The sequence below is a fragment of the Amblyraja radiata genome, chromosome 14, assembly GCF_010909765.2.
Source record: "Amblyraja radiata isolate CabotCenter1 chromosome 14, sAmbRad1.1.pri, whole genome shotgun sequence".
Lineage (NCBI taxonomy): Eukaryota > Metazoa > Chordata > Chondrichthyes > Rajiformes > Rajidae > Amblyraja > Amblyraja radiata.
The window spans coordinates 32828568-32841074 of NC_045969.1; the positions used below are offsets into that span (position 1 = coordinate 32828568).

Here is a 12507-nt window from a genome sequence, read left to right on the forward strand (position 1 = left end):
GGTGGCAGCGACCCGACTTGGAGCTGAGGCGACGTTCCAGCGGTGGCGACCTGAATCCGGGGCTCGGACGCAGGCCAGTGGACGACATCGTCAGGAGCTCGCAGGTCACGGGTTGGTGACCTGTTTTTACTGAGCTCCCGCGGCAACAGCTGCGTCCGCTGGACTGGAGGGCGGCATCTTCGGCAGCTTCGCCCACCCCGGGCCGCGGAGCTCGGTTGAGCCGCGGGACTGACTTACCATCGCCCGGTGGGGTAACAATATCGGAGGCCTGGATCGCCTCAGCGCAGAGGGAGAATAAGGAGAGAAGAGACGGTGACTTTTGCCTCCATCACAGTGAGGAGGTGCCTGGTGAACTCACTGTGGTGGATGTTAATTTGTGTTTATTGTGTGTTTTGTTATTTATTATTATATGTATGACTGCAGGCAACGAAATTTTGTTCAGACTGAAAGGTCTGAATGACAAATAAAGGAATCTAATCTAATCTATTCCGACTGGAGAGTCTGTGACCACTGGTGTTCTAAGGGGACCTTTGTTTGTGATTATTGTAAATGGACATAAATGTAAAAAGTTTGCAGATGACATGAAAATTGGCAGAGTCATGGATCAAGAGGGTGGTTATCAGTAATTACAATGATTCAGTAATTTAGAGACCAGTTGGGAAACGGTACACGGACTTTAATCCAGACAAATATGAAGTGTTTCACTTTGGGAGGCCAAAACAGAGTGGCAAATTTACAGTAAATACAAGTCCCTTACGAACATTGATGTCCAGAGGGAACTTGGGGTGCAAGTCCGTCGCTCCCTGAAAGTGGCAACTCGAGTAGAGTGGTAAAGATGCCATACAACATACTTGCCTTTATCGGTTAGGATATTGAATATAGGATATTGGTACATTATGTTGCAGCTGTAAAAAACTATGGTTAAAACATGTTTTAAGCATTGCAGGAAACAGTAGAGGAAGGATGTGGCAGCTTTGGAGAGGTTGCAATAGAGGTTCACTGGGATTTTGCCTCAATTACATTGGTTTACCAGGATGTTATCTGAATTAGTTACAAGAAGAGGTTGTATAAACTTGGATTATTTTCTCTGGAGCATCAGATGTTGAGGAGCAACCTGATAGAAGTTTATAAAATTATGACACCAGTGATTAGGGCGGATAGTCTTGAGTCTTTTTCCCAAGATGGAAATGTCAAATACTAGTTGGCATAGATTTAATGTGAGAGAGGGAAAGTGTAAAGATTTGTGAAGCAGATTTTTTTCCACGGTGAGTGGTAGGTGACTGGAGGATGCTGCCCGGGGAGGTGGTCAAAGCAAATATGATAGCAACATTTAAGAGGTTAACAGCACATGAACAAAGACAGGGTTATAGAGGAATATAGATTATGCGCATGCAGATGGATTCAGTTTAAATTTGCAGCATGGCAACTTGGTCCGAAGTGCCTGTTTCTGTGCTATATTGTTCTATTGAGAACAAATTAAAGACCTACATGATTTGGTGTCACAGAAAGGGAAGAATTAAGAAACATCGGTGGATGAGTTCATTCAGGATGCTTTGTAATTTCAAAAGATTGCAATGGAAAACCATAGAGTTTATCAGAAGGGAAATTCTCTGGTTTATACCAGATTTAATTGCAGTCAAATTACCAGCCCTTATGCAAATCTAGAATAATTGAATGCAAGGATCAATTTTACAGGTTCTGCAGCTATGTAAAAACAATTTTTTCCCCCTCTAAATACAGGAAGCATTGTTTCACCGGTGGGGGTAGCAGTTTAAGATGTAATACACCTCAATGGTGGAATGGGAGACAACAGTTTTTCTTGATACTGAACAAATAATTTCTCTTTTGCTAAAGTTTTATTAGAGGAGGTGCCACTGAGGAAAGTAACATTTTTCAGTAGAGATAGCTTTCTTCCCAAAAGAGCTGAAGTACAGCAAGCAGAGTAGATGATGACCAATTATGTTAATCCTCTGTCTCCAGTGTATCATTCACAGCAGCAATCAAGGCAGCAATGAAATGTTGCTACAGTAAGGAACACACTGATGTCCACTTAAAGGTAAAAACTTTATTGTACAATAGATCATGGTGCCCAGAGAACTGAACTGCATTTACAAAACATCTTGAACCCAACAATCCCACAATTACCTTTGTATACCTCCCTCCTATTGAAACTGTGGCGTTCATTTCTTTCAATTTAACACTTTTACTCACCAGTTCAAAATATGAGGCAATTTTATATAATGATGAGCTGAAACACATTTAGTAGAATGAAGAGTACTTGTGGTTTAAAGTTCTTCCATTTGAGAATAACAGAGGCCACTGTGCTCTTCGGGGCCTACAATGCTGCAGAAATCGTTTTATACCCTTCCCCAGATCTCTGTCTCGACACAATCCTACAGACAATTCCTTCATCTTCATGGCTTGGTTTTTGCTCTGACATGCACTGTCAACTGTGGGACCTTATATAGACAGGTGTGTGCCTTTCCAAATCATGTACAATCAATTTAATTTACCCCTGTGGAATCCAATCAAGTTGTAGAAACATCTCAAGGATAATCAATGGAAACAGGATGAACCTAAGCTCAATTTTGAGTGTCATAGCAAAGGGTCTGAATACTTTTGTAAATGTGATATTTCAGTTATTTATTTTTAATGACTTTGCAAAAATTTCTAAACACCTGTTTTCACTTCTTCAATCTGGGATATTGTGTGTAGATTGATGATTAAAAGTTTTTTTTAATCCATTATAAAAGAAGGCTGTAATATAACAAAATGTGGAAAAAGTGAAGGGGTCTGAATACTTTCAGAATGCATTATACATATTTGAATTTGAAGAGTCTCGACCCGAAACGTCACCCATTCCTTCTATCCAGAGATGCTGCCTGTCCCACTGAGTTACTCCAGCATTTTACATAGAAAATAGGTGCAGGAATAGGCCATTCAGCCCTTTAAGCCAGCATCGCTATTCAATGTGATCATGACTGATCATCCGCAATCAGTACCCCGTTCCTGCCTTAAGAGCTCTATCTAACTATCTTTTGAATGCATCCAGTGAATCGGCCTCCACTGCCTTCCGAGGCAGAGAATTCCACAAATTCACAATTCTGGGTGAAAAAGTTTTTCCTCATCTCAGTTCTAAATGGCCTACCCCTTATTCTTGAACTGTGGCCCTTGGTTCTGAACTCCCCCAACATCGGGAGCATGTTTTCTGCATCTAGCGTGTCCAATCCCTTAATAATTTTATATGTTTCTATAAGATACCCTTTCATCCTAAATTCCAGTGAATACAAATCCAGTCGTTCCATTCTTTCATCATAAGACAATCCCTCCATCACGGGAATTAACATCGTGAATCTACTCTGCCCTCACTCAATAGCAAGAATGTCCTTCCTCAAATTAGGAGACCAAAACTGCGCACAATACTCCAGGTAGACAAAAGTGCTGGAGAAACTCAGCGGGTGCGGCAGCATCTATGGAGTGAAGGAAATAGGCGACGTTTCGGGCCAAAACCCTTCTTCAGTCTGAAGAAGGATTTCGGCCCGAAACTTCGCCTATTTCCTTCGTTCCATAGATGCTGCCGCACCCGCTGAGTTTCTCCAGCGCTTTTGTCTACCTTCGATTTTCCAGCATCTGCAGTTCCTTAAACACAATACTCCAGGTGTGGTCTCACCAAGGACCTCCCTGTACAACTGCAGAAGGACCTCTTTGCTCCTATACTCAAATCCTCTCGTTATGAAGGCCAACATGCCATTAACTTTCTTCACTTCCTGCTGTACCTGCATGCTTAAGTCTATCTTCGGTGTAAACCAGCATTCGCAGTTCTTTCCTACACAATTTACTACATATGTTCTGTTAAAGTATTTAACTTTGTCCCTTATGTAGCCATCACCTGTGTTGCAGCTGACACCAAGTGGAAGGAGAAAACAGTGCAATTACAGCACTTATATATAGTGCATATGTTTTCTTATGACATGGAAAACCATTTGGCCCATCAAATCTGCTGATTTTGATAGCAATCCCATTCCTCTGCCTTCCTGTGACCTGTTATCTCTTTCATGCCCTTTAAAACCCACCAGCCACCAAAGGGTGATTTAAGTATACATTTATTAGAACTACCAGCACATGTTTGGGATGGGGAGAGAAACGAGAGGAAGTCATGCACAGGGGAAACGTGCCAACTCCATACAAACATCGCTTAAGTTCATGATTGAACTTGGATGGCAGAAGCCACAAGACAGTTACACTACCTGCAGCATTACTGTGTCATCCTCAAGTACTTTAGCCCCTCAAGCACCAGTTCAGATCCCCACAGGGTAAATAAATAGAAACAGCCCAGATGCTGCAATCCTCAACCAAGGACAAATCAACACAACTGCACAAAAACTTATTTCACGCTGAAGAAATTGGAAAAAATATGTAGGAGAAAATGGGGTTATTACCAGATATGCTGTTCAGAAGAATGGGAACATTTATGCCAGATGATAAACAGAGACCTAGAAAAATAGCTGGAGTAGGCCATTCGGTCCTTCGAGCCAGTGCCGCCATTCAATATTATCATTGCTGATCATCAAAAATTAGTACCCAGTTCCTGCCTTTTCCCCATATCCCTTGATTTGTTTAATCCTGAGCTAAATCTCTCTTGAAAACATCTAGTGACTAGGCCTCCACTGCTTTCTGTGGCAGAGAATTCCACAGATGCACAACTCTCTGGGTGAAGATGTTTTTCCTCATTTCAGTCCTAAATGGCCTACCCATTCTTAAACTGTGATCCCTGGTTCTGGACTCCCCCAACATCGGGAAATTTTATTCTGCATTTTGCCTGTCCAATCCTTTAAGAATTTTATATGTTTCTATAAGATCCTCTCTCTTCCTTCTAAATTCCAGTGAATACAAGCCCAGTCGACCCATTCTTTCATCATATGTCAGTCCTGACATCCCGGGAATTAACCTGGTGAATCTACGCTGCACTCTCTCAATAGCAATAATGTCCTTCCTCAAATTAGGAGACCAAAATTGCACACAATACTCCAGGTGCGGTCTCACTAGGGCCCTGAACAACTGCAGTAGGACCTCCTTGCTCCTAAACTCAAATCCTCTCGCAATGAAGGCCAACTTCATTAGAAAATTAGCTTTATTCACTGCCTGCTGTACCTGCACGCTTACTTTCAGTGACTGATGTACAAGCGTACCCAGGTCTCGTTGCACCTCAGCTTTTCCTAATCTGACACCACTCAGATAATAATCTGTTCTTGCCATCAAAGTGGATAACCTCACATTTATCCACATTATACTGCATCTGCCATGCATCTGCCCACTCACCCAATCTATCCAAGTCACCCTGCAGCTTCATTACATCCTCATCACGACTCACACTGCCACCCAGCATTGTGTCATCTGCAAACTTGGAGATGTCACATTTAATTCCTTCGTCTAAATCGTTAATATATATTGTAAATAACTGGGGTCCCAGCACCGAGCCTTGTGGCACCCCATTAGCCATTCTGAAAAAGACCCGTTAATTCCTACTCATTGCTTCTTGTCTGTCGACCAGTTCTCTATCCATGTCAATACCCTACCCCCAAATGCTCAAATTTTGCACTCTAATCTCGTGTGCGACCTTATCAAAGGCTTTTTGAAAGTCCAGATACACAGGGCTGCCAACATTGGGTGAGAGTTGGGAGTGAAAAATTGCGAGAGACCAAGCCCGAGGGAGCAGAGCGACCGAGGTGGGGGGGTGGGGGGGGGGGGTGAAATTGTGCAATCTGGTGCATACTGTAGCAAGTCTTTTAATTTACACTTGAATGCAATATTTATGCTTTAAATTGGATTAGCTATGAATAAGGTTAGGCTAAATTACATTCCTAATTACATTCCACAGTAGAACCAGGCTCTGAACAACAGGTACAGCACATGAATGATCTTGGTATATTCATGTATGGAAATCAGATTATAATCAAACACTTGGCCTATGTTGACCAACCTGGGTCTCACTGCACACCTGGTGCTACTCCTGACCTTGACTCCAGTTGTATACCTTCTCTCATTCCTGACCCTGAGTCCAGCCTTACACCTGGCCCCCTATTCTACCCTGATCATAGCTGCTTACCTGCTTAGGTTCCCAGTGCTGAACACTCCCATTGTCTCAGCATTGACTGCACACCTAGTACTATTTCAGATCTTGACTCTGGATGCAGATTTGGCCTTGCTCCAAGCCCATCTGCACTGACGATATATCTGGCCCACACATAAAGCCCCATATCTGACCCCCTGGACTTAACCTATTACGTTCAACTTCACAGGTGCTTATCTAATGCGGTAATCTTTTATGGGGCACTTCACGGACGAAATTTTGTGTAACAAAATTTGCTACATCCATTGGCTTCCTTGTTATCTAACATGCTAGTAACTTTGGTTGGTTGGTTCAGTATCAGCATAATTACTATATTAAAATTTGACAAATAATAACCTCCTCACACATTCCCCTGCAAGTATCTCTGTCACTCCTTTAAAATATGCCCCTTCTTTAAACAAGCTCTTAAACATCGCATCTGAATCAGTTTCCATCTGATTACACTCCTTGAGGATGTTCATCTAGGTGTTCAATTAATAAAACAACACGATTGGGGACATTTTTTTATTCAACCTGTCAAAGGAATTTGGGGGGGGGGGGAGTGAGTGAGGTAAACAAACATAATAGTTGAGTGGCAAATGACAATAGTGCTACCTTCCCAATATTTAACTGAAGGAAAGAATGGGTTATCGGGGCTGTAGTGACAGACAGCCTGACACCTTGCAGGTCATTTTAATATTGCACTTATCCCATCCCCCTGGATATTCCGGATTAATAAATTAAGGTTTTGTCTACTAATTACAAATCAGGCTAATTACAAATCAATAACATTAGCCAACTCCGAAACACGAAGCACTGAGCATTGGGGTCCAGACATCACAGCCAACTGGCCTCACATCTCCGCTCACATCTGGCAGTGCTCTCTGTCTGAACCTGGGGCTATGGAGCGTTTGTGAAAGTGGTGGGGCTGAGCGATCACTGGTCATTGGGGAGGGTGTGGGAGGGGGCTGTCCTCCCTCCCAGGGTAGGGACTTTTTGGAATTTGATGTATTAAAATCAGGTTTTAGTGCACTGTAGAAGTATGATTTCAATGATTTTTGTTTGAAGTATTTTTAAGAGGTAACATTTTATGGGGTAACTTTTTCCACATAAAGGGTGGTGTATGTATGGAACAAGCTGCCAGAGAAGGTAGTTGAAGCAGGGACTATCCCAACATTTAAGAAACAGACTGATACATGGATAGGACAGGTTTGGAGTGATATGGACCAAAAGCAGGTACTGTAGCTGGGACATGTTGGCGCGTGTGGGCAAGTTGCGCCGAAGGGCCTGATTTCACGACTGCATTATACCTCCACCACGCATGAATGCTTAAAAATCAAGTGGTCTAGTTTTATTGCCATATACTCAAGCATAGAAGCATAAGCAATAGGTGCAGGAATAGGCCATGTGGCCCTTCAAGCCAGCACTGCCATTCAATATGATCATGGCTGTTCGTCTAAAATCAGTACCTCTTTCCTGTTTTTCCCCCATATCCTTTGATTTCGCGAGCCCCAAGAGCTAAATGTAACTCTCGAAAACATCCAGTGAATTGGCTTCCACTACCTTCTATGGCAGAGAATTCCACAGATCACAACACTGGGTGAAGAAAGTTTGTCCTCATATCAGTCCTAACTGACCTACCCTTTATTCTTAAACTGTGACCCCTGGTTCTGAACTCCTCCAACATCGGGAGCATTTTTCCTGCAGTTACAATAAGTGAAAATCTAGCAGGCATGCAGGATCCTTTCTACAACCTCCCCCATTTGAAGGCCACTATCTTCCACCGTTTCTACCCAGTGCTTGGTACCTACTTTCAACAGCCACTGGTTGTCCTCCAGGATGCACCAAGCCGCAGCCTGATCCATGCCGGTCACCAGGGCGAATTTGGTACAGACACTTAACGGCAGCGGCGCAACGCCTCCGACGGCCCGGGACTCTTGCACTGAGGCTGCTCCATGGCCGGAGCTGCAGCGAGCGACTCGCCAGCCCGGCAAACATTCGCCAGACCCGCAAACATTCGCCAGCCCCGGCTCCCCATCCGCATCTGCCCCCGCTGCAGCTTCTGCATCCGTCCCTCCCTCAGCCCCGGCTCTCCAACACCCGCGGCCCAGAGCGTGAGAAATTTGTGATCAGTGTGAGAGCATGAGAATTTGTTGAAATGCGTGAGTCTCACGCTCAATGCGTGAGAGTTGGCAGCCCTGCAGATACAACACATCTACTAGCTCTCCCTTATCCATTCTACTTGTTATATCCTCAAAAAATTCCAGAAGATTAGTCGTATAATTTCCCCTTCATAAATCCATGTTGACTTTGATCTCTCCTGTCACTGGTTTCCAAATGTGCTGCTAACTTTTTCTTTTCGTGTTCATCTTGTTACAAATGTTGACCTCGTTGTCATCGTCCGTCTTGAAAAGGACGCAAGCTTCTGGCAACAATCAGTGGAAGCCATCACGTCGCAATAGATGATGGTGGTAGCAGAATTAGCTCAGGATACTGTGTTCAAAAGGGAACTGCAGATGCTGGAATATCGAAGGTACACAAAATTGCTGGAGGAACTCAGCGGGTGCAGCAGCATCTATGGAGCGAAGGAAATAGGCGACGTTTCGGGCCGAAACCCTTCTTCAGACTGATAGGGGGTGGGGAAAGAAAGAAGGCTCAGGATACTTCCAGTTTCCAGCCCTGCGACGTGGACGCTTCTGCTCTGGGGCCAATGCGCTGCTATAACATCTTTAACAATCGACTCAAGCATCTTCCCCACTACCGATGTATGGCTAACTTGTCTATACTTCCCAGTTTTCTCTCTCCCTGCTTTCTGGAGTGGTGCCCATGAAACTGCATTAAACACTATCTGCATACTACAAATTAAGACAGGTGTCATCCCTCCTTCCCAGTTATGAAAATCCAAGGGTCTTGAATGCAAAATGAAACTCTGCTGCTCTTTGCACAGATGCTGCTGACTATCACTTTGGGTTTTGCTCAGGGATCCAGCGACTGCAGTTCCTTGTGTCTTCAAAAGATTGCAATCATTGCCGACACAATCAAAACCCCACCACTCGTTCATTCTTCCTCTCAGACACAGGTGCAGTTTCAACTGGACTAATGCACCTATGCGACACAAGGAACTGTAGACTGTAGATGCGGGTTTACTAAATAATAAATACAGTGCTGGGTGCAACTCAGCGGGCCAGGCTGCATCTCTGGGTTGGGACCAAAGATTATTTGGTTGGGTCTGAAGAAGGGTCACCATCCTTGCTCTCCAGAGATGTTGCCTGACCCCATGAGTTACTCCAAATTCACTTTGTGTATTTTCTTATGCACCTATTCAATTCAAACTATTGATTTGTATCCTCTTTACTGGAAAGATTGCCCGATGACGTGCTGTGAGAGTATGCTTCCTACAATGTACCATTTGCGCCCATTTTCTGGTCCTACCTTCTGGTATTTCATCAATGGCGTGCTCACTTTCTTTAAGATTCTCCCTTTCATCACTGATCCCTGTTGTTCGAAGTGTATTTTCTCTAGCTATGCCTCGAGGGATGTTTCTAATATTAAGAAAGTGAATCAACCTGAGTTGTTTTTCTTCACAAGAGGGCGGGAAGAAGCCTCAGGACCACGACCTTCTCAACATGGCTGCCGAACCAGCCCATCTTCTTCAACGGCATCGCTCTGGAGTTGATATTTAAACGGGAGGTGAAAAAATAGTTGAGAATTCGTGTTTTGTAAAATGATTTTGTTTTAAAAAGGTTTGCGCTGTAATGGCGACCTGTTTGTTTCCTTGGCAGTGCGGCCGCCCGCTCTCTAGGGACGTCAGCGTAACCTAGGCAACGGTGGAGCTAAACAACACTTTCCTCACACTCCACGGCAACTTCTTCAGTGGCAACATGACTTTACCACTCTTGCCCGGGAATTCCTTCAACAGGAACGTGAGTTACAAATGCTAACAATCTGCTTACTTTACAATCTACTTTCTTCTTTAAAATCATTTGTTAAAACAACAGGAAACTATAATAAACACAAAGTGCTGGAGCAAATCAGCGAGTCCAGGCAAGCAGCATCTCTGGATAACATTGCTCCATAATGTAGCAATGTTACAACATTTTGAGATTTAAAAAATCAAGTCTGCAATTTATCCCATCAGATAAAGCATAAAAAGAAGTTTAATTTGACACCTAATCACTTTCATATCTTCAGTATTAAAAAAGTTATGACCATTTTCATACTCGGAAATTAGCATCTTGTTCCCTATTGATTTTCCATTGACTTAACACAAAAGCTGTGATCGAGGACAGTCTAAAGCCCATAACTTTCTTAAAAATTAAGAGAACTGAAATAAATTTTCAGTTATTATAGATTGAAGCATTCTGAAACAAATATTAAACAATCTTACTTGGATGACCTGAAATTAAAGCATATAATTAGTTAGTTACCCAATTGTAGCTAATTCCAAAATTCAATTACTAGATCTAAACATCTACCCATTTCTTAAGGAAAGATTAACATTTTTAAATAGCCTGTGTCCAAATAACATTCAGACAAGAATTCACAATAAAACATGATTTTTAAATCTCATTGACATTAATTTATAGGCCAAATGGAAGGAATTTAGTGTTCAATTGCTGTAAATTAATGGCCATTTAAATCAGCTTTCGAGTGGGATCCTGTGGAACTCTGTGGAACGCGCTGGTTTGGAACGTTCCCATTGCGGTGAATTTGTAACCCATATGCCCAGAAAAATACTGCGGGATTTAATGGGCCCCCAAGTTAGCTACTCGCAACATAAAATGTTGTATAAAGGGATCTTAAGAAGTGCTTTTTAATGTAAAAATAAACAACCTACATGTCCCCTACATGAGATCTGTCCCGTTGGCGGCGGTCGCGGGTTTAGAGGATGATTTTTAACCTACTATAACAATTAAATTAACTAATTTAGTTTAAAAATAGCTGCAGCGAACGAACCTCGCAGCGATTTTTCGTCAGCAACTAAGTAGGCTGAACAACCTCGATTTGAAGAGCCGAGAGAAAATCGCGTTTTAAACCCGCCCCCCTCTCAAAGGTGCCAAAATCGCGCACACGGGCAGCGGCAGCGCTGCTGAAGGTAGGTTTTGCAACATACCTACATAATGTTTGGGACAAAGACCCATCATTTATTTATTTGCCTCTGTACTCGGCAATTTAAGATTTGTAACAGAAAAAAACCGCATGTGGTTAAAGTGCACGTTGTCAGATTTTATTAAAGGGCATTTCTATACATTTTGGTTTCACTATGTAGAAATTACAGCTGTGTTAATACATAGCCCCCCCCCCCATTTCGGGGCACATAATGTTTGGGACACATGGCTTCACAGGTGTTTGTAATTGCTCAGGTGTGTATAAATGCCTCCTTAATGCAGGTATAAGAGAGCTCTCAGCAGCTCGTCTTCTCTCCAGTCTTTCCATCAAGTTTCTTTGAAAACTTTTATTGTTGTTTATCAACATGAGGACCAAAGTTGTGTCAATTAAAGTCAAAGAAGCCATTATGAGACTGAGAAACAAGAATAAGACTGTTAGAGAAGAAGAATTCTCTCTACAAAAAAAGAAAAAAAGCCCCAAACACCAGTCCGACAGATCAGAAACACGCTTCAGGAGTAAGGTGTGGATTGTCAATGAACTATGTCCGCAGAAAACTTTAACAGAAATACAGAGGCTACACTGCAAGATGCAAACCACTGGCTAGTCGCAAAAATAGGATGGCCAGTTTACAGTTTGCCAAGAAGTACTTAAAAGAGCAATCTCAGGTCTGGAAAAAGGTCTTGTGGACAGATGAGATGAAGATTAACTTATATCAGAGTGATGGCAAGAGCAAAGTATGGAGGAGAGAACGAACTGCCCAAGATCCACAGCATACCACCTCATCTGTGAAACACGGTGGTGGGGGTGTTATGACCTGGGCATGAATGGCTGCTGAAGGTACTGGCTCATTTATCTTCATTGATGATACAACTGCTGATGGTAGTAGCATAATGAATTCTGAAGTGTACAGACATATCCTATCTGCTCAAGTTCAAACAAATGCCTCAAAACTCATTGGCCGGTGCTTCATTCTACTGCAAGACAATGATCCCAAACATGCTGCTGAAGCAACAAAGGAGTTTTTCAAAGCTAAAAAATGTTTAATTCTTGAGGGTCCAAGTCAATCACCCGATATGGACCCAATTGAGCATGCCTTTTATATGCTGAAGAGAAAACTGAAGGGGACCAGCCACCAAAACCAGCATAAGCTAAAGATGGCTGTAATACTGGCCTGGCCAGTATACAGGCCTGCCAGAGCACCACCAGGGAAGACACCCAGCAACTGGCGAAGTCCATCAATCGCAGACTTCAAGCAGTCATTGTATGCAAAGGATATAAATTACTAAACA

General features: G+C 42.9%; 1 protein-coding gene across 1 annotated transcript in view; it reads left to right on the forward strand.

Moving 5' to 3' along the window:
• Window positions 1-9821: 9821 nt before the first annotated feature.
• efhc2 (EF-hand domain containing 2) overlaps window positions 9822-12507 on the forward strand; it is a 55370-nt gene continuing 52684 nt past the window's right edge. The window contains exon 1 of the mRNA XM_033033057.1: window positions 9822-10032. Within this exon, the coding sequence (XP_032888948.1) occupies window positions 9991-10032 (42 nt within the window). The 5' untranslated portion in view covers window positions 9822-9990. The remainder of the gene's footprint in view (window positions 10033-12507) is intronic.